The sequence below is a fragment of the Eulemur rufifrons genome, chromosome 8 (genome assembly GCF_041146395.1).
Source record: "Eulemur rufifrons isolate Redbay chromosome 8, OSU_ERuf_1, whole genome shotgun sequence".
NCBI classification, from domain to species: domain Eukaryota; kingdom Metazoa; phylum Chordata; class Mammalia; order Primates; family Lemuridae; genus Eulemur; species Eulemur rufifrons.
Window position 1 is genome coordinate 33,589,535 of NC_090990.1, and position 23,129 is coordinate 33,612,663.

A 23,129-nucleotide genomic window follows, 5' to 3' on the forward strand; every position below is an offset into this window, starting at 1 on the left:
AATAGAAAGAAATGATCTGGATAGCTAAAAATATATATAGAAAAAATTAGCAGGGCATGGTGGCACGTGCCTGTAGTCCCAGCTACTCGGGAGGCTGAGGCAGAAGGATTGCTTAAGCCCAGGAGTTTGAGGTTGCTGTGAGCTTGACGCCACGGCACTCTAGCCCGGGCAACAGAGCGAGACTCTGTCTCAAAAAAAACAAACACGAGGTGGGCGGATCGTTTGAGCTCAGGAGTTCGAGACCAGCCTGAGCAAGAGCGAGACCCCATCTCTACTAAAAAATAGAAAGAAATGATATGGGCAGCTAAAAATATATATAAAAAAAAAATTAGCCGGGCATGGTGGTGCATGCCTGTAGTCCCAGCTACTCGGGAGGCTGAGACAGGAGGATCACTTGAGCTCAGGAGTTTGAGGTTGCTGTGAGCTAGGCTGACGCCACGGCACTCACTCTAGCCTGGGCAACAGAGTGAGACTCTGTCTCAAAAAAAAAAAAAAAAAAAACCCAAACAAACAAACAAACAAACAAAAAAACCCTTAGCCATTAGGGACATACAAATTAAAACCACAGTGAGACACCACTATATGTCTATTAAAATGGGTAAAATTAAAACAAAAACCCCAAAACTGACAATACCAAGTGCTAGTGAGACTGTGGAGCAAATAGAACTCTCATATGCCATATATGGTGGGAATGTAAAATAGCACAACCACTTTGGAAAACAATGTGGCAGTCTGTTATAAAATTAAACATACAATTATCATATGATCCATAAATTCCACTGCTATGTGGAAGTCCAAGAAAAATAAAAATTTATGTTCACACAAAAACCTGTTTAAAGCAGGTTCATTCATAATCACAAAAAAAAATCCTGGAAACAAAACAAAGTTTCTTTAACTAAGTGGATAAACTGTGGTATATCCATATAACCAACTACTATTCACCAATAAAAAGCAATGAATTACTGATACACTCAACAATATGGATGAATCTCAAATGCATTATGCTAAGAAAAAGAAGCCAACCTCAAAAAGCTACAAGTGGTATGATTCCATTTATGTTATTATGGAAAAGGCAGAATTTTATGAAAAGAAAACAGTGACTCTCAGAGATTGGGATGGACATGGGGTTGTCTACAATGGCATAGTGCAAGGGACTTTTCTGAGATAATAGAACTGTTCCGTATCTTGATTGTGGTGGTGGTTAAACAACTGTATGCATTTGGTCTAAACCAGTGGTTCTCAATTGAGGGTAATTAATTCTGCTCCCTATGGGACATTTAGCAACGTCTGGAGACACTTTTGGTTGTCACAATTCAAAGGGAGAGGAGGTACTATTGGCGTCTACCAGGGACGCTACTAAACTTTTTGCAATGCAACAAGACAGACTCCCACAGTGAAGAATTATCAAACCCAAAATGTCAATAGTGTAAAGGTTGAGAAACCCTGGTCTAAACCAGAGGTCAGAAAACTTCAGCACAAGGGCCAAATTTAGCCCACCACCTGTCTTTGTATGGCCTGCAAACTAAGAATGGTGTCTACATTTCTTAATGATTGGGAAAAAAAAATCACAAAAAGATTATCTTGTGAAAATTATATAACTTTGAATTTCAGTGTCCATAAATAAAGTCATGCTCATTTATTTGTGTGTTGTCTGTGGATGTCTGACACTCCAAAGGCAGAGCTGAGTATTTACAACAGACTGTATTCTACAAAGCGTAAAGTATTTACTGTCTAGCTCTTTACAGTAAAAGTTTGTTGACCCCTGGTCTAGACCCATAATAATATATTCAAAAAAGAGTATATTTTGAAATAAAATTTTCAAAAGAGTACATCTTACTTATGTAAATTGTAAAAAGTGAATTTTAAAATGTGAAGTTATAGGCCAGGTGCAGTGCTTCACACTTACAATCTAAGCACTTTGAGAGGCTGAGACAAGAAGATCACTTGAAGCCAGGAATACGAGACCAGCCTGGGCAACATAGCAAGACCCTATCTCTACAATAAATTTAAAAAATTAGTCAGGCATGGTGGCACACACCTGCAGTCACAGCTACTGGGATGGCTGAGGCAGAAGGGAATCAAGGCTTCAATGAGCTATGATCGCGCCACCTGTGTTCCAGCCTGGCTGACACAGTGAGACCCTATCTCTAAAAAAATAATAATAAATAAATGAATAAATTGTGAAACTATAGATGCCTATGCTAAGTTACTATGAGCTGTGCTGACACACATTTCTATAAATGTGCATGGTCTTTCTGTTTTTTCTTATAGGAGATACTGAATAATAAGAATTTACCACTGCCTGGGTTTTGACATGAAAATTTCCTGTTTAAAAAAAAATCATATGCGACATTTCTGACCATGAAAAATCTCATTCAGTCTCCTGGACACAGAGACAGTTCTCCAGAGAAGACATCTGTGGCGAAGCAGCTAATACCCCGTGCACTTGTCATCAGATCAGTAACGGGGTCTGACTGGGTCTTTCTGAGCCGTGACTGCCCCTGGACTGAATGGGGCATTTATCACACTGTCACAGACAAGCCAGCTGACCATCATGCACACAGGCCCAAGAGCCTGTCAATTAGCTCCTGTCCATTAGCCCTTGTCCAAACACACAAACACTCTGGCCCTGGTACTGCAGTCACATTATCAGTCCCCTCCAGACTCTGCAAGCGTGACCAGGCATGAGCTCGCTGTCTCCTATCATCCCTCATCTCCACTTGGACAAACTGTCAGTTAATTAGCTAATGTGGGTAAAAATACTTGAAGCTGAAAAATGCTCAGCTGGGCTATTATAATAATTGGCTCCTGGGCCACCTCCCTCCAATTCCCTGCACCCCAAAGTCTGCCCACAGGACTTCTTCTATCTGTCAATAGGAAAACTACACAGGAAGTGACTGAGTGGCCACCCATGTTGAAGGCTGGAGCACCTCAATCCTCCTGGTGTTGCTGCTATGGATTCGGCCAGCTAGAATCATCAAACTTTGGATGATCTTTGGTTCCTTCAGCTGGATGGACCATTTACAAAGTCAAAACAGCCTTTTCAAATGACTATGTGGAAATCATAGCCTTATTTGCTTTAAACTTGACATTCCTAGGGCCAAAACTCAATTCTCCATCTTTCAAGTCAAACTCCTCTAGTAGCCATGAGAAATCTCTGTTCACAAAGTTGATCACTGAAGGTCAGGGTGATTGCTAAAGTGCCCAAAGCTGTTGACATCTCCAACAGTTATCAAATGCCAAAACAGAAGGTGCCCAGGGCAGACACATGTTACTACTGTCTATCTCCCCTTTCTGAAAGGTACTTTTGTGCAGTGGGGCTGAAAATAGCTGACCTCAATCACCCAAAGCCCAATTTCAGAAGAGTTAACAGCACAATTTCATTGTAGTCCTATTTGGGCAATTCCTATATGTTCCTTAATGATCCTTAACGAGCAGTTAGAGCATCCTGTTTCTCCCTGCATTTCCATCATCCTTCCTCTCCTCTGCCATTCCTAAGTCCTCATCAGTACTCATTGTGGCAGCTATTACAGTCTCTTCGGTCACCCCACCCCACTCCTCCCCCAACCCCATCCCTGCTGACTCTAAGCTCTCCTCCACTGCAGCAAGAGAGATCGTTTGAAAGTCATTTGAAAACACAGTTGTGACCATATGATTCCCAGCCTAAATGTGTTTGAAGTCTCTCTAGCATCCACAGAGTATGTCCAAACTCCCTAACTTGACAAACAAGTCACTTTAGAATCTGGTCCCCACTTCTCACCTGCCAACACACCATGCTTGTACCATATCAGGCAATATCCCCTTCCCCACCTGTGACTTGGGCATGCTGGCCTTACACCTTTTCCTTCGTCTTGAAATTCCCTCTCCACCTTATCTCCATCCATCCTCAAAGGCCAGCCCAAGTACCACCTCTTCCAGGAAGCCTTCCATGAGCTCATCTCTGAACTCTCAGATCACTGTGCTTGTTATTCTCTTCAGCCTGCCCTGCTTTATACAGTAGCTGCTAATGTACAGATGTTCTCTCCCCCATGGGGCAGTGAGCAGCTTAAGAAAATCCTATAACCTAGTGTGTAGTATATTGTAGGTGCTGGTAACCATTTAGTGACCGATGAACAAACAGAAGCAGAAAGATTATAGGCTAACAAAAGCATGAATCAGAGGAAGAGAACTGGAATGGAGGGAGAATCACAAATCATTATAGAAAAAGAATGGTGGACAAGGTTGAAGACTTAGCTGTCATCTTCATAACAATAGGTGTGGGCCTTTTGCTAAGAATTATCATGTTTACTTATCACATCCACTCCCTCATGTAGGTACTATTACCATCAACATTTTATAGATGAGAAACTGAGGCTTGGAGAGGTCAAATTCATTTTGTTTCAGCCACTGGCCTCCTTGTTGGTTTAAACACATCCTACATCACAAGAGATGATGCAAAACAAAAGTAAATTTAAAAAAATAAAATACACACACACACACACACACACATCCTATGTACTTCCACCTCAGAGCCTTTAGCCTCTTCCTGAAACATTTTTCCTCCAAGTATAGGCAGGGCCTGCTTCCTCCCTTCTTGTAGATCTCTGTTCAAATATCACCTTATCAATGAGGCCTCCCTAGCAACCCTATAGAAAATGGCAAATAATCCTCATGGCACTATCGCCCTTACCTACTTTATCTCCATAGCACTTAGCTCCATCAGTCATGCTACATATTTTATTTATTTGTTTATTTTCAGTCTCCCCACTAGCTTATAAATTCCATGGTCACACAATCAGAGGCAAAGCCCAGATTCAAACCCAGGTGTGACTCCAAAGCCAGATGATAGCCATGTGGGGCAAAGGGAACAGAGACTTAGTCTTCATGCCCCCAAAGGCAAATACTTTTGATCATTGGGAGGCTAATTTTGTCTTAATATTAGTATAATTCAGTTGTTAACTGGGGCTCTCTCTGCCTCTTTAAAACCAGATAAGACTGGCTCAAACCCCTATTCCCAAAGGTTTCCAAAAATATTCCCAAAGATTATGGAAACTCCCCAGGGCAATTAAATTGTTATGATCACCTCTGGTTCTGAGTCTTTGCTTCCATAGATTGTCTCCTGTGCCACATGTGTTATCCCTGTCCTGCACCTGGTTTTCAACCCTTTCTGTAAATACCATACATACACACACACACACACACACACACACACACAAAATCACTTACCAGAGGCCTTTGTTACCAAACTTTACTGAACGTTCATGGGATTTACCATAGCCACAGAAAACTTTCCAAATTTAGCATTAGACGTTCTTGTTGTTAAAAGCCTTTGTGCTACTATGCCACACCATGCTGCTGTTTGACTTTCCTTTCTTTCTCCTTCTTTCCCTCCAGCCCTCTCTCCCTGGCCCCCAAATTCTCAAAAGCAAAACAAACAAGCAAAGGAAAAACTCATTTTCTTATTCAAACCACTTAGCTCTGTCCTGCCCCTAAATTTAGTTCTTTAACCTCTCCATTTGTTTAGTCAATGCTTTGCCCAACATACTTGAGTGGTCAGGTTAGGTTATTCTCATCCTTTGTCTTAGTTTCAGTCATGGAGCATAGTTCAGTTCTTTCAGTTCATGAGATAAAAACTTTCTTTCAGCACTAACTCTCCAATTACAGAACAGATGACCTTTTAAGGCAGTGAGCACCCCATCCTTGGAGTTAGGCATGCAGAGGGTGGACTGATATCTGAGTAAAATACATGTAGATTTGTATATAAAACATGGATGAAGAAGACGGTGAAGATCCTTCAACCCTCAGAACCTATGATTCTCTAAAAGATCAGGCCATTTGCCTTTTCTGAACACTATGCAAAACCACAGTACTTTTTCAATTGCATATAGTAGAAACTTAGCTCAAACTCGCTTAAACAAAAAAGGGAGAATTTTTGCCTCACGTAACTGAAAAATGAGGCAGCTGAATCCAGAAGCTCAAATAAATCTCCAGGTATATATCTTCTCCATTTCGGCCGGGCGTGGTGGCTCACGCCTGTAATCCTAGCACTCTGGGAGGCCGAGGCGGGTGGATCGCTCGAGGTCAGGAGTTCGAGACCAGCCTGAGCAAGAGCGAGACCCCGTCTCTACTAAAAATAGAAAGACATTATATGAACAACTAAAAATCTATATAGAAAAAATTAGCCGGGCATAGTGGCGCATGCCTGTAGTCCCAGCTACTCGGGAGGCTGAGGCAGTAGGATCGCTTAAGCCGAGGAGTCTGAGGTTGCTGTGAGCTAAGCTGACGCCACGGCACTCAATCTAGCCTGGGCAACAAAGTGAGACTCTGTCTCAACAACAACAAAAAAATAAATAAATAAATAAATAAATATATCTTCTCCATTTCTTGGCACCACTTAGCTAATGTTGATTTCTGCCTTAGGTGGGCTCTCCCTTTGAACGGCAAAAATACCGAATAGCGAGCTTCAGACCTACATTCTTCTGCTTCTCTCCCCTTCCCCTAACCCCCCAATAGCAGAGAGGGCCTCTGTTGCATTTGTTCCAGCAAAAGGCACTCATTGCCCCACTTGGGTGAAATGCTTATCACTAAACCAATCACTGTGGTGATTGGCCAGGCCAGGTTTTTTTTTTTTTTTTCTTTTTGAGGAGAAGGAAAGAGTTTATTAATTTGCCAGCAAATGAGGAGGTTGGCAGACTCCCATCTCAAAGTACCAACGTCCTGCCTCTAAGCAGAAGTACAGAGCTTTTAAAGGTTCTGATTAATTCCATAATCCCATCTTTGGCTAGAACAATCTCGTGGCCTCTGCCCAGACTCAGCCCATCTTCCGCTAAGATAATCACATGATCTCCACAGGGACAATTCCCTGAGTCATTTCCTTTGTCACAAAGAACAAAGGACAATCTCCTGCCCCTCCCACCACTAGCCTGAGGCAGGGATGCAAGTTTTAGTTCTCAAAAAGGGTGAGGGGGTTTTGAAGAGACAGAAAACATTTTTACCCTTTTTCAGGCCCTTCTCTCTGTTACATATTCCCCACTGTCAATTTTACAGGGGAGGGGTGACGTAGTCATCAAGCTACTTCCTACTGACTTGAGGTGATGTTTTAGATGGAAGGTACAGATTATCAGGTGAAAAAGGGCATAAGCAATAACTCCAACTGGAAGGATTGACAAGGTGAAATGGACTGCCACCTTGCACACAATGTCTGATACAGGGCTGGGTTAGAAAAGAAACACGGGACCTCTGAGTACAGAGCTATTAGTTGTATCCTGTGGGTGATCCAAGAGACCAGCTTCTGCAAATTCAGAAATCATGTACAGAAATACTTGTACCAAACAAGGTTTAGGATAACACAACCAGCAGCAAGACAGATCGACAGAAGGGGCGATAGCCTGGGGAAATCGTCACTAAGGAGTTGTCTCTCTGTCTTTGGCATGATGGACCCAAGTTTTCACTTCTGACAATTTTAACAAGGTGTGAGTTGTCAGAGAACTTCACAGGGTCCCTTCCACTTCTCTGCTTCCAACTGGGACAGGGACCTGAAAGAGGCAAACTCACACATAGTGGTTAGCACCTGACCCACTCATTTGACACATTGTCTTATTCTATTGTCTTTTACTTGTGGTTATATTGCCATACTTACCTCAAGGTGTTAGGAAGGGTCTCTCATAAACTATTTCTTAGGGGCTTAACTTAAGCTAGCCTTTAAAGGGCTGCCCTTATCCAGAGGAGGGCAAGCAGCAAAATCCTATCTCGCTTTAGATGGATTTCACGTAATTTCTATTCTAGATATAGGGCTTTGTGTACTTGCTGGGTTACCTCCGCTACAAAGAAGGGTCCATTATCACTCTGCATGGAGGAAAGGAACCCATGAACATTTTTATGACCTGTGGATCATCACTGAGTCCACCATGAGGCCAGGGTTTCAATGCCCATCCCTGGAATTTTGGGGTGGACTAGGTCCACTTAAACCACATGGACCAAAATGGGGGAGGAGTATTCCCCAAAGGAAAATGAGGAGACTATAATCAAAAGAAGGAGAGAATACCAAGCAGATAAAAAGCAAGAAATGTCCATGACAATAGCCAAACCCCACCAATTTAGTTAAGGAGACAGTCTGATCAGTAGAGGAATTGACCAGTGGGACTGGACCAAATCATTGACCTGATGGACGCATGCCTCTTGGGCCTCCAGGAAACTACTCAGCACCAAAAAAATGAGATTCTGTTTTTCACTGATCAATTAGCAAGGATTTAAAAAATGTTAATACTCGTGCTATGTCATAAGACAGGTATATTTATATCAGGATGATGGCGTGTAACTGGCACAACCTTTCTGAAAAGCGTTTTGGCAATGTATATCAAGATCCTTAAACATGTTTTGATCCTTTGACCCAGTAATTCCACTTCCAGAAAAATTTGTAGGAAAATAATCCAAGCCAGGCACAGTGGTGTGCACTTGTAGTCCTAGCTACTTGGGAGACTAAGGCAGAATGATCGTTTGAGTCCAGGAGTTCGAGACTATAATGAGCTATGACCACACCTGCAAATAGCCACTGCTCCAATCTGCCAGCCTGGGCAACATTATGAGACTATGTCTCAAAGAAAAAGGAAAGAAAGAAAGAAAATAATCAAAAATATGGACAAAATTTTATGCACAAATATTTTCATCATAGCACTTTTATAATAGCAAAAAACGTAGAAACAATCTGTGTGCCTAAGGATAAGAGTTTGGTAAAAAATATATATATATAAAATATTGTAGAAGATTATACAGTCATGAAAACTTTTAAAAGAATTTTAAGTGATATGGGACAGTTCTTATAATTTTGTTGAATAAGAAAGAAAAATACAGGCTGGGCTCAGTGTCTCACACCTGTAGTCTTAGCACTTGTGATGCCAAGGCAGGAGGACTGCTGAGGCCAGGAGTTCAACACCAGCCTGAGCAAGAGTGGCACTCTGTCTCTACAAAAATTAATAAAATTAGCCAGGCGTGGTGGCACATACCTGTAGTCCCCGCTACTAGGAAGGCTGAGGCAGGAGGATCACTTGAGCCCAGGAGTTTGAGGTTGCAGTGAGCTATGATGATGCCACTGCACTCTAGCCCAGGTAACAGAGCAAGACGAAAGAAAAGAAAGAGAAAAGAAAAGAAAAGAAGGAAGGAAGGAAAGAGAAGGAAGGAAGGAAGGAAAGAAAGGAAGGAAGAAAGGGAAGGGGGGAGGGGAGGGGAAGGGAAGGAGGGAAGGAAGGAAGGAAGGAAGGGAGGGAGGGAGGGAGGGAAGGAAGGAAGGAAGAAAGGAAGGAAGGGAGGGAGGGAGGGGAAGGGAAAGGAGGGGAGGGGAAGGGAAGGAAGGAAGGAAGAATGAAAGGAGGAAAGAAGCCGGGCGCGGTGGCTCACGCCTGTAATCCTAGCACTCTGGGAGGCCGAGGTGGGCGGATTGTTTGAGCTCAGGAGTTCGAGACCAGCCTGAGCAAGAGCGAGACCCCATCTCTATTAAAAATAGAAAGAAATTATATGGACAGCTAATTTTTAAATTAAAAAAAAAAAAAAGAAAGAAAGGAGGAAAGAAAGAAAGCTGTCTAGACAGTATAATATTAACTATGTAAAAGAAAACCACATAAACCCAGAAATGAAATAAAGGAAATATATAAAAATGATCACAGTGTTTATTTCTTAATGGATGCTTTATGCATTCTTTTCTTTTTACTTGCTTGTATTTTCCAAGTTTTCCTCAATAAGCAAACATTACCTAAACATTTTTTTTGAAAGTCACGCCTTCTTAGCTATTAAGGAGATGGCTACCCTCTTACTGCATCAGTTTGCCTCAGCCATTTGGACACTTGGGGAAAAATGCTTGAGGGATGACAGATGAAGGTTAGTGACTTTTTTGTCTTACTCTCCCCCAGTCATCCACAGAAAGATCAGTTTTGGGCCAGGCAAGTTACTCATGCCTATAATCCTATCACTTTTGGAGGCTGAGGCAAGAGGATCGCTTGAGCCCAGGAGCTCGAGACCAGCCTGAGCAACATAGCGAGCCTCTGTCTCTACAAAAAAAAAAAAAAAAAAAATTTGAAAAATTAGCCAGGCGTGGTGGTGTGCGCCTGTAGTCCCAGCTACTCAGGAGGCTGAGGCAGGAGGATCGCTTGAGCCCAGGAGTTTGAGGCTGCAGTGAGCTGTGATGACACCACTGCACGCTAGCCCAGGCAACAGAGTGAGACCTTGTCTCAAAAAAAAAAAAAATAAAGAAAGAAAGAAAGATCAGCTTTTCAGTTGTTCTTGTAATTGCCAGTCCTTCCATAAGACAGAATTCATAATTTTATCACATGGCGCTTTTTTTTAAAGCACAATTTAATAAACCCTGGGAACAGAACATAAACTTGTGCTGAACCCTGATATGAAAATGAATAGGCACTGGGCTTCTAGCTGCCAGTGAAGTACCAGTGCAAAAGGGATGCCTAGGCTGACCCATGCCAGAGACTGACAGAGATATGCCCCACTTCAGGCCTGCCGTGGGAGCTGTCTGCAGGAATTCCAGCCTACCACTTTTTAGGCTCTGTGGACACATTTTGCCTAGAAGCCCCTCCAACAGCAAGGTCTCCTTCACTGCAGGCCATGGCTGATTGCCAATGATTGCTAGCTAGGGAGACAGAAAGCAAGATAATGGTTCTAGGACAACACAAATGGTACCATCTCCAGGAAGCTTTTCCTATCCCCTTCTCTATCCCCATTCCCCCTCCAGATTGTACTGTTCCCCCAAGGAACTGTGGCCTTGGTGCTTTCCCTGCCCCCCTACAGCAAATGTCACCATTGACGATGTGGCAGCTGGTATTGTGAGAAGACATCACACAGACCTTTATTCACTTCCTGGCTCTGCCACTCAATTACTGAGCCTCAGTTTCCTCAGCTGTAAAATGGAGATGGTAATTTCAGCAGGACACAGCACTGTCCTCTCCTGGGATTCTCTCTAGAAACAGCCTGATGAGCTCAGATAACGTGATCAAAAGCCCAGGCCACTGAGGGAGACTCACCAGGCCTGGCACTCCCTTCCCCTATGGCTTCCCCACCCAGATCTCCAACCAGTGACAGTCAGGGAATAGACAACCAGCAGTGGCTAATGACATCGCCCCCCCCCCCCCATCTTCTGGACAGAATAATAGCCAGGTAGGATGACAAGAGGATCTGTCCAGGGGTGTATGTCCAAAACTGAATTCAGCTTCCCCCCAGATGTGTTACTCTTCCTGCTCCCTGTTTCAATGAATGGAACCACCTGGGGACCCAAGCTAGAAATCAGCGTATCATCCCCACACTTCCCTCTCACCTATATCCCCCGTTCAATCCATCACTAAGTTCTGTCACTGTACCTCTCAAACCCATCCATTTCTTTCCATCCCAGGGCCATCACTGTACTTCATGCCACTGTCCCCATCATCCCCTGTGGCATTGCCACAGCCTCCCCTTCACAGGTCTCCTTGCTTCCACACTGCCCCACACAAAGCCTGTCTCCTGCTTCTGCTGAACACCCCTCAAGGGCTCCCAGGATAAAAACTAGCCTCAGTAACTTCAAGCCTCCACCTTGCCCCAGTGTGGCCCTGCTTATCTTCCTAACCTCTCTTTCTACTCCCTGCCTCACACCTTATAGTTTCCCTAATTCACTGTCCTGTCTCTCATCTGCCTGGTTTTGCTCATGCCATTTCTTCTGTCATTAACATCTTTCTCTTCCTCCTCTTTTGTCCCCAGACTAGCTCCTACGCATGTTTTGAGACTTAGCTCAGATTTCTACTCTTCTAGAAGACTTTTTGCTCCCCCATTCCCACACATGCTCCCAAACTAGGCTAAGTGTTCTTCTTGTTGCTGCCACTTAGCACTGTTCCAAACACCTCTGTGTCTTAACTCAATCCTTGCAACAAACCCTATGCCTAGGTACTCCTATTATTCTTGTTTTACAGATAATATAACTGGGGCTTGCAGAAGTTATAGGCAAATTTTCCAAGGCCAAACAGTAAGTGGCTCAGTAGTGCTGAAAACTAGGTCATTTATTCTTTTTTGACATTGTTGAGACAGGGTCCCACTATGTTGCCCAGGCTGGTCTGGAACTCCTGGCCTCAAGCAATCCTCTCACCTTGGCCTCCCAAAGTGCTGGGATTACAGGTGTGAACTACCACACCTCACAACTTTTTTTTTTTTTTTTTAATAAAAAGAGCTATACTGTCCTTTTCTGATTTTAAAGGTACCAAGAAAAAAAAAAGTAAGAAGCGCTCTTCTTTTTGTCAATTTGGTGAACACCCTCAGTCTGGCATACAGTAGGCACTCAATACATGCCATCTCTCTATGCCTATACATACAAGCATTTTACACCACAAACTGCAATTCTGTTTCCGGGAGTTGGAACACAGCCCACTCCTAATCCTGCTGGCCTTCCTCCCCCAACTCCTCCCCCGCCTCTATCCTCAGGCTCTTGGGCCTTTACTGGTAACTGCTAGTGAGCTTGCTTGGCTTCCTTGCGAGGAACCCCTCAAGGACAGTGTTCTGTCGAATTAGCTCTTGATGTCCAAACTAAGTTTGTCCAGAGACAAGCAAGACAATGGCCCCGCTTTCAGACTTGCAGTGAGCCACTTTCAGGCCCGGGACAGCGATTCCCTCATCCTCCACCCTATGCCCCGAGCCCTACAGACGCTCACCAGCCCCAAACCTTCTCTACCAAAACCTCAGGCCCGGACCTGGAGACCAGGGTCCCGTCTGTTTAAGGTGTCCCCCAAATCCCCACACTCTAGACAGGCTCTCCGGTGGCCCAGGTGAGTCTTCCAGACCTCTGCATCCTCCTCCCCACCCAGCAGCGCCACACGGTTAATTACAGCCCCCCACCTTGGCTCCCACCCCCAGGGCCCGGATCAGAGCCGCGGGACCCTAGAAGGGAAGGCACCCCCCAGTTCCAGGTCCTGGCGCCCTTGGGTCAGGGCCAGGAGAGCCACTTCCAGCCAAGTGCTGGCGCCGGGTGCGCCTGGCTTTACGGAAAGAACGCCCGCGAGTAAATCCGGAGCGGATTTGCATCACAGCAGCCCAGAGAAGGCGCTGGGCCAAAGCTGAGGACGCCCCGTCGCTACCCCGCCCAGAGGCCGGGGTGGGGAAGGAGGGGAAATGGGGCGGTGGGAGGAAGCTGCTGAAGGGCCCGGGGGAGAGGCAGCTACCTGGGTGCGGAGTAACCTCCTCCTCTACAAGCTGGGCCTGGGTTCTCCCCGAGGGAGATGGGGGCAGAGAGAGTGTGAGAGTGTCTTGGACTAAAGGAAACTGATGGGGTCAGAGCCTTTGTGTGTGTTGGGGGTGGGGGTTGGGCTAAAGGAAACTGCCACCCCAGAGGTAGTGAGAGTTGAGGAGTCCCCACCCCCGACTGTTAAGAATCGCCCAGCCCTCAACCCTCCCACCGGTTGCCTCTGGGGCCCTCATAGTGCCTACTGTGTGCTAGCAGAGCACAGCCAGTCCTGGCCGCAAGTCCTGGCCCTTCAGACTTCCGCTCCAGCCACAGAGGCCAGCCTTGGCAGGGCAATTCATTCAGCCCATACTGTCAGTGCCCGCTCTGTGCCTCCACTCGAGCTCATGGGGGTGGAGAACCCACTGCCTTCAAGCCACATGTGGCCTTCTGGATCCTTGAGCGTAGCCTTTTGACTGAATCCATATTTTACAGAACAAATTCTTTCAATAAAATAACACCTTTTTTGGTGTCTCTACTAAGTCCATTTTCTCCATTAGGCTGCAAGCTCTCAAGAACAAGGACCAGGACTGATTCAACTCTGTGTCCTCAGTGCCAAGGGGAGTGCCTGGCACGTGTTGGGGGGCACAGCAGTGGTTGCCGTGTGAACTTTGGCAAGTCCTGTTACCTCTCTGGACCTCAGACTCCTTCCTCACCCTTGCAGTGAGGGATCTGAATGAGATGACCCCAGGGCTGCCTCCAGCCCTGACCCCATGAGCCAGTGACCCTGTGAGTGGCTGGATAGCCCAGCCTCCTATGATGGCCCAATCTTGGGCAGGGCAGGCCAGGCAGGGATCAAGGGTACCTCTGAAGTCCTCCCACCTCCTTTGGATCAGTTCACTGAGGTAATTGTGCAAGGTGTTTGGGAACCTCAAGACAGTGAATCTGGTGTCAACACATGATGATGCTATCCCAGCTGGAAAGTCCCCTGCCCCAGGCTCTGGAGACCTGACACTGGCTCCAACTGGGGGTGGGGAGAAGGGAACCAGCCCATCCAAGAAAGTGAGGAAGCCCCCATTTACAGCCCTTCCCCAACATATACACACTGTCTCCAGGAACAGTGCCAGCAACCCCTTATGGGGTTCATAAAGACCAGTTCAGGACTACCCCATTCTCCTCTCCAACCTCCTCACCTCCAGCTCAGCCCACTAGCTCTAATCTGAGCTGAGAATACCCAGGGTTCCCAGTAGAAGAAGCCTCGGTTCAGCTCTTTTCACAGCATAAGAAGTTGTCAGCCCCTGCTGTGCACTTCCCTGAATGGAACTCACCACCTCTTAGGGCTACATGTACCACTTCTCCCTGAAACTCCCATCCATGGGCTCACATTTTACCTGCCGAAGCCACGTAAAATAATGCTAATCTGAAACCACAGCGCTCAGATTAAGATAGATAGACTTGGTTGAGATTCCGGTTCTGTTACTCCCTAGCTAGATGATCTTGGGCACTTTACTTACTCTCCCTGAGCCTCTGTTCCTTCATCTATAAAATGGGAGCAATGATTTATGCATACAGAGTGGTGGTTGTGGGCCTTATATAAGATTTCTGAAGACACCCATCGTAGGCATTGACAGATACAGGATGTCAAATGTGAGCATTATTTCTATTCCTTGTTTCCTGCATTCTCTCCTGAAGCTGCCTGACACTTTCTCTGGAAGCTGGGAATGGAGATATCTGAAGCTAGAACTGCTCTGGACAAAACCAGGACTACACAATACTAAAAGCTGCACTTGGGACCTAATTATAGACTTCAAAAGAGAGTACAGGAGGTTTGAGGCCCAGAGAGGGGACAGCGTTTGCCAAAGGTCACACAGCAGGTATAAGTAGGTAGAACATCAGGCAAGCATGAAGAGGGAGGCACATGGGGGTGTGCGTAGAGATCAGGGCTGAGATATTGAGCTGAATCGAACCACAGGCAGCTGAGCAAGAAGACCTTCAGCTGACATTGCTCCATTTCCCATGCCCAGCAGGGCCTGGCATTTGCCTCTCTTTGGAACTGCTCCTTCTGGGTTCCGGAGTTTGCAGTAGTTTCCCAGAAATGCTAGGTAAATACCCCTGTTGTTTGCTGAGTAACCAGCCCCAAAGATCAGACAAGGGTCCCCATACGAATTTTGCCTTAAGGTTGGCTTCTTCTGTAGAGATGACCAGCGCCCCTAGGCACCACCCCAACCAGGTGTCCTCCACAAGGTCCCCTATCAGGGCCTTGCTGGGGGCTCTGAACCCCACCATCCAGGGTGGCTTTGGTGTGTACCATGTGGCTTAGGACTCAGCATCTTTGAAGAGAGTCTGTTCCTCCCAGCCACCCCAAGAAAAGAATGGAGTATTTTATTTGGTAACTTTCTTCCCAAAAAAGATAGCCAGACATAGGTTGTTGCCATTCCAATGTGACAATGAGTCTTGCCACCCTTTGAAAATGTCCTGGGCTGATGTTAACCCCAATCATAGGGAAGCTGGAGGTGTTGGGGTCAGTATGTTACACTACTTAATGATTCTTTCTTTAGATTACATTTTCTGTTTCTATAGTTCCGCCCTCTTTAGCCCCACCTGCCACCCCACCTCTCTTATCCTCGGGAACCAGAAATGTGTCTCCATGGTCTAAGTTTGGTGTCTGTCTGTCTTAAGCTCATGTGTGAATGCCTTCGGCCGTCTCCTGTATGGAATCTTCTAGTTCAGACATCTACTGAAGGTAGGGGCTTCATTAATTGACTGCTCAAGGCTTCCACTTCAAGAATATTCTAATTTTGTGATCTGGGACTCAGTAATGTCTCAATTTTGGATTTCTAAGTTTCTGTAACTCAGATTTCACCATGCTAGAATTCTGTGATGCTAATATTCCATGACTATGGACTCTATGAATCTAGAATTTCATTGTTTTTAAAATTGTGTTTAATGAATTTTGTCATTGATGTGGTGACAATGGCCAGCACTCTCTTGGCCTGGGTTTTTGTGTTTGTTTTCCAGAAATTGCAAGTCTCAGCTCTGGGCTCTCTTCTCTGGGTGTGCTGAGGCAGAGGAAGGACATGGCTGGATGGGAGAGGGATTGCCACCTACCCTGGGGCTCAGAGGGGTGGGAGAGTGCCCAGGACAGCTCAGTCCTAGGCCCCAGCACTCAGTCCACCCTCTCTCCCCCCAAGCCCCTGACTTGGGCTCCAGTATCTGAGGGTAGCAGGAAAAGCAGTCTCCTTTGCAGTCCTTCCACCCAGCTGCCTTTCCCCGCTGGAGAAAGTTTAATGGGAGACTGGTGACTGGCCTGGCTGAATGGGCAGAGGGGGAGAGAGGGTTGAGCCCTGGGCAGGGAGCCAGTGAAAGAGACATGGGAGATTCCCTAGGGAGCCCTGCAGCCTTCCCCAGCGGTGAGGAAGGAAAAGAGGCCGGAAGTCGGGTGCGGGGGAGGGCACTGCTAAGGGTGGGGTGACCACCGGTATTGCATTGTGGGGTTGGAGCTGGGCTTCCGGCCATTGACCCATTAGTGACAAGGGACCTCCAGCCGGGAGCTCCATAGGTTGTCTGGTTGTGCCCCTACCCATTGACTAACAGTGTTCCCTTGCCTGAGTCAGACTCCCAGGAAAACCCAGAGGGCAGGAGTTGCGGAGGTGGAGCCACTGAGGCCAAGAAAGAGGCCAGGACTTTCCAAGGATCACACTAGGGCTTGGAACAGAACAGGGTCTGGAACTCTGGGCTCCTGCCTCCAGCCCAGAGTTGTTCTTACACTCCAAAGCATCCCAGAATTATAAAATGCCCCCCTAACCAGACAGTTGGTGAAACTTGGGGCCAGAGGATTGGCCTGCCCCAGGTTGCCTCTCAGGAGCTGTCTGGACCCTTCCTCCAGTTCCGCAGCACATGGCCAAAGCTGCCAAACCCGATTTTCTGGTGGTTGCCTGAGGCTGGCTGGAGCAGGAAGCCCTCCTCCTGGCATGGACCCCTCAGGCCATTGACCTCCTGACCTGCTCCTACTGCACCTGTGCCTGCTGTCCCAGTGTGCCACCACTTCCTCCTCCACCTGCCCGCCATCTCCCCAGGCACTGTGAGGCGTGGTCCAGTACCGCCCCTCTCTGGGCCTCAGTTTTCTCATCTATAGATGGGGAACAGGGGCCTGTCTCCCAGGGATTAACTACGGGAAGTTTCCAAAGAAAACGGGGAGCCAGGCATGGTGGCTCACACCCGGAATCCTAGCACTTTGGGAGGCTGAGACAGGAGAATCGCTAGAGGCCAGGAGTTCAAGACCTGTGTTGGCAACATAGTGAGACTCCATCTCCACAAAAAATTTAAAATTTAGCTAGATGTGGGGGTGGAGACAAGAGGATCCCTTGAGTCCAGGAGTTTGAGGTTGCAGTGAGCTAGGATTGCACTACTACACTCTAGTTTGAGTGACAGAGTGAGACTCTATCTCAAAACAAAACTAAACAAAAAACAAAGAAAGGGGATGTGAACAGCAGTGGGCCACCAGCAGTGGTGGGTTGGAGCAGTGTGGGGAGCACAGCCTGGGGTGTGCTCCGGAATGCTGGAGGTGCGACTGCGGAGTGAAGGGTGCGAGGAAAGGGAGTGCGTTCCCTCTGGCCTCCTCAGGTCACCCACCTATGGGAGATGGAAGAGCAGAGAGACAGACAGAGAACATCATCTAGAATAAGTGCCCCTGTTACCAGTGCTCAGAGTCCTCTTCACGATTTAACGAAGTGCCTGTGTGCTCTGTTTAATGTCTGTCTCCCACTGGGCTGTAACTCCCGTGGGGAAGAACTCCCACTGTCTTGCTCTCTGCTCTGTCCCCAGAACTTAGCACCCTCCCTGGCACACAGCAGGAACTGTCGACTGAGACAGAGTTGCAGATTGAGAAGCAGAAGCAGAGGCACCCTGGGCACTGGAGATGAGCCAGGTCTGCGCACCTACCCGTGGCCCTTCTGGCCTGAGAGCCTGGTGTTCTCAGCCTGGCGCAGTAGGAGAGAAAGCTGCACCCAGTCATCCAGGGGGCCCCCTAAACTGAGGTGGTGGGTGCCCTCTGGCTGCTGCTGCCTCTAGGAGCCTAGAGGGGGAGGAGAAATGGGAATCTGGAGGGGGAGGGGCAGTGAAGGAGTCGTCATTGCAGATGGAGCTAAAAATAGCCAGAAGAGATGATGTCATCTAGTTCCCATAGCTCAGCACCCCCCTCATACACACACACACAAACACGCGCAGGCACACACACACACTCTCACAGACACAACTGTGGCCACGCATGCACACACACCTATACACACATTTATATAGGGGAGGGAGGCTACTGGGTCCCAGGGCTGCAGGGGCAGGGAAGTCTGGTGAGTGTGTCTGCATGTGTGTGTGTCTGTGTGTGCCTGGGATTGCATGAGTGCGATTGCATGTGTCTATGTCTATATGTTTGTGTGCTTGTGTTTGTGTGCATGCATGTTTGTGTCTGTGTTCATTTGCAGTCATGTGCATGTGTGGTTATGTGTGTCATGGCGTGGGTCTATATACATTCCTGTCAGTGCATATCTCTGTTTATATTATAGTATGTGGTTTCATGCATGTGTGCTTGTTGCATTTTATGTCTGTGAGTCCTCTTACATTTAGACATCTGCAGGTGTTCATGGACTGTGTCATGTATCTTTATATGTGTGGGCCTCCTTGGGGCCTTGGGTACTGGCCCAGCCACCGTCCAGCTCTGACTGACGTTCAGCAACGTCCCCCCCCAATACCCTGAGGAGGCCAGCACTGTCTGGGCATGGTGTATCTGTGAATTCTCTGCCCCACACCTCCCCTCAGGGTCCCAGTGTCTGGTAAGCCTTGGAGTGGATGGATATAGACACATTTCATTTTCCCTTCACAGGCAGCAAAGGACACTAGCCAGGCTTCCTGAACCCCTGGCCCCCAGGCCACCAAAGGTCTCAGGGTTTGCTCCCACCCCCAACCCTCAAGGAAGGTAGGCCTGGAACTGGAGCCAGATGTTGGAATATCAGGACACACACACACACACACACACACTCTCTCACACACACATACACGTACTAACCCACACATAATACAACACATTAGGGACCCAGTCCCTCACAATGTTCCCAGCCACTAAGACACAACCCCACAGAAACCCAGTTACACCCAGTGACACGTGGGCACACACTCAGAAATCCGAATGGAAAATCCCCAGCCAGAGAGCTTAGCACCCTCCCCATTTTCTGGGCTCCAACTCAGTCTTGCCCCACCCCCGGCTCAGCTGCCAGTCTGGAAAACACTGACCTCAGGGAATGGCTGGGGGGCTGCAGGTGGTGGTGTGCCTTCCTCAGAAGCTGGCCCTCCTCCACCCTCTCCTCATCAGGCTGCCCCCATCCCCCTCCTGACCTTCATTCCTCTGAGCAGAGCCGATGCCCTCTTGGCATGACCTGTACCCTCACAGACACTCCTTGCCACTCACAGTCGAAGGCACATTCGGCCACGTCTGCTCATACTCCCATTCTCCTGGTCTCACACACACACTCTCAGACACACACCAGCAGCTACACCTACGCACTGACCACCATAGGCACACCCAGGCACCTCCACCGCGTGCTCACGCACTCACAGGGTTGTCCGATCTGTGCCTCCTGGACCTTCCGAGATGTCTACAGAGACCCTTCTCCCTGTGCAGATGGCAGAGTAAGGCAGGAGAGGCCCTGCCTCATGGGCAGATTAGAAGCTGACCTTGTCCTGTCCTTCTACTGTCTTAACTGTGATCCCTGCTGCTGTTGCCGAAGCCTTTCCCTGGGAGTATTCAGCCCTAACTCCCCTCACATCCTGCACCTGGGTGTGGAATAAGGCAGTCTGAGCAGAATGGACTGCATTTGTCTGTTGTTCACCACTACGGCCCCTAGGAGATGCAGGTCCAGAACACGCCAAGGTTCTGGGCTAGTTTCCGTGCCTTTCTAGAGGATCAGAACGCGCCCAGGTTGACAGAGTTGTCTGAGAACTGAGGAGAGGAAGGAGAAGGAAGAGTGTGAGGAAGGCAGCAGTCTAGAAGCTCCACTGCCCTTTGGATTCACCCACCTCCCCGAGCTCTTTGCTTCCAGCCAACCCACCCTCCATTGAGGCTCTCAGCATTTTGGGGCACCTGCCATCAAGACCCCACCATACCTTTGGGGTGGTATTTCATAGAACTTGTCCCTTAGAATGCCTAAGTAGGACCAGGTGGGGAAAATTTCAGTGGCTCTGTTTTTTAAGCCCCTGCCCTGGCTCATGGGCTCCCCTGACCCCCGACTAACCTTGAGATGGTAAGATCCACACCCTGGTGGTGGCAGTGTGGGTGTTGTTGATCTCTGTGACCATGGTGGCAAGATTGGTGGCTGCACTGGTGGCAGTTGGGGCTTGGGGTTTCTTCCGGTACCTTCTGCGGCTGCGCTTAAACATCCTGGGAAACCGGGGCCTGGGCCAGCCCATACCTGGCCTGCGGTGGGAGGAACTCATGCCCCGGGGCCGGGGGGCATGGACAAGCGAAGAGGGCCCCATGGGCACAGGGAGCTTCTGTAGTGTGCCTGAGGAGTGCTGCTGGCCAGGGTGGCAGCTGAGGCCTCTATGACATACAAAGTGGGCACAAGGGTGGTGCTCTTTGTTACAGGTCCTGGCCCCCAGCCCCTCCTCAGGGCTCCCACCCCCTCTTCTCCATTGGGTCCAGTCCAAGAGCCACAGAACCTCAGCTTGGCCCCTTGGGGAGAGGAACTCTGAGTAGGGGAAAATCACTCTTTCCCTTTCTCATTCATCCATATTAACAATATTAGCAATGTTTTTTTTTTTTGGTTTTTTTTTTTTGTTGAGACAGAATCTCACTTTGTTGCCCAGGCTAGAGTGAGTGCCATGGCGTCAGCTTAGCTCACAGCAACCTCAGACTCCTCGGCTTAAGCGATCCTACTGCCTCAGCCTCCCGAGTAGCTGGGACTACAGGCATGCGCCACCATGCCCGGCTAATTTTTTTTTTTTTTCTATATAGATTTTTAGTTGTCCATATAATGTCTTTCTATTTTTTTTAGTAGAGACGGGGTCTCGCTCAGGCTGGTCTCGAACTCCTGACCTTGAGCGATCCACCCGCCTCGGCCTCCCAGAGTGCTAGGATTACAGGCGTGAGCCACCGCGCCCGGCCAGCAATGTTTATTGAGCACTTACTACATGCCAGATACTGCTGAGCACTTTACTGACATTATCTCATTTAATCTCAAAACAGCCCTACAAGGAGATTCTATCATTATCCCCATTTGTACACAGTCAATTCTCATTATTCCCTATAGTTATTTTCTATAAAGTCACTAAGACCACCAAATATGGAACCACTGCTCCTAGGGGAAAGATATGTTCCTGGAATCCTCTGGTCACATTTTGTCAATACATAACCTGATATTATGTGTAGAGAAACCTTCTTTAATATATATCGTTGAGTCATTAACATTGAATTCATGGCCAACAGCACTATAACTTGTGCCTGTATGAAACTTACCTAATATATTTCCTCTGTAAGGCACATCATAGCCTTCTTGCACTTAGGAACACTAGAGAGCACTTAAGCACTACAACTGGGCCATTTTAGACATCAAAACCACCAAAAACCCCATAAAATGTGAGAAAACGTGGCACTAAAGAGACCTTCAAAAAAGAACATTGTTTTTAAGAGCTGAAACAAGAAGGCAGAGAGTCCTGTTGTTCCACAGACCTCAGCTAGAAATGGGTATGTTGGACGACCCAAATGTTTTGCCTCTGCTCATGTCCATGAAGGACAGCAAAAGTGCCACAGCACCGTTTTTGGAGTTACAAATAAATTTCAGTCAGTGGGTAAATTCGCAGATGTGGAATCTGTGAATAATGAAGATCAACTGTATAAGGAAACTAAGGCTCACTGAGGTGAAGTCACATAATTAGAGGCAGGCAGGGGTTCAAATCCATGTTGGCCAAGATAGAAAGCCCAGAGCATTTAACTCTTGTTATTCTGCAACTCATTTATTCACTGATTCATTTAGGAAATGCTCACTAACATCATATATGCTGGGCCCCAGAGACGTAGATGAATGTGATCTTGTCCCAGTTCTTCCTGAGATGAAAGGGAATGCCATGTGGACAATTGGTACAGGTGGAGGAACAGCTAGACCCCCTGGGGATGGAAGAGGTGCTGACCCTGGGTTCGTCTCCTTTCTTGCAGGACACTGGAGAGTCAGTGGCTCTGCTCGGCCTTGAACTGAGTTGTTGTGGGATTTTGGACCTGCCCCTTCTCCCTCCACACCTCAGCACCCTCTCCCTTTCCCTCCTACCCCCTCTGTAGGCCCCCTTCCCAGCCTCCCCTTCTTTCTGTTCCTGCAGGAGTCTTCACAGGCCTCATACCCCTCTTAGCCACCCCAGCCTCTACTCTTGCCACCTTCAGTCTTTTTTTTTTTTTTTTTTTTTTTTTTTTTTTTTTTTTTTTTTTTTGAGACAGAGTCTCACTCTGTTGCCCAGGCTAGAGTGAGTGCCGTGGCGTCAGCCTAGCTCACAGCAACCTCAAACTCCTGAACTCAAGCGATCCTCCTGTCTCAGCCTCCCGAGTAGCTGGGACTACAGGCATGCGCCACCATGCCCGGCTAATTTTTTCTATATATATTTTTAGCTGTCCATATAATTTCTTTCTATTTTTAGTAGAGATGGGGTCTCGCTCTTGCTCAGGCTGGTCTCGAACTCCTGAGCTCAAACGATCCGCCCACCTCGGCCTCCCAGAGTGCTAGGATTACAGGCGTGAGCCACCGCGCCCGGCCCACCTTCAGTCTTAGACTATGACCTTGCCCCCATCAACTTCTAGCCACTATAATGACAAACCCACCTGCTTCTGCCCTCCTCTTCCTCAGGCCTCCTCCCCTGCTCTTTGTGGAAGCCAGGCCTGCCTGCCTGCCTTCTTAGAAACTCCATCGATGTAGACAGCCTGCTTGGTGAAGGCATGGAC

The 23,129-nt window shown here is 47.6% G+C and overlaps 1 protein-coding gene across 1 annotated transcript in view; it reads right to left on the bottom strand.

Moving 5' to 3' along the window:
* The window catches only part of LOC138390622 (phosphatidylinositol 3-kinase regulatory subunit gamma), a 137,996-nt gene extending 117,302 nt beyond the window's left edge, over positions 1-20,694 (bottom strand). Inside the window, exon 1 of the mRNA XM_069479910.1 lies at positions 20,440-20,694. Within this exon, the coding sequence (XP_069336011.1) occupies positions 20,440-20,683 (244 nt within the window). The 5' untranslated portion in view covers positions 20,684-20,694. The remainder of the gene's footprint in view (positions 1-20,439) is intronic.
* Positions 20,695-23,129: the final 2,435 nt, after the last annotated feature.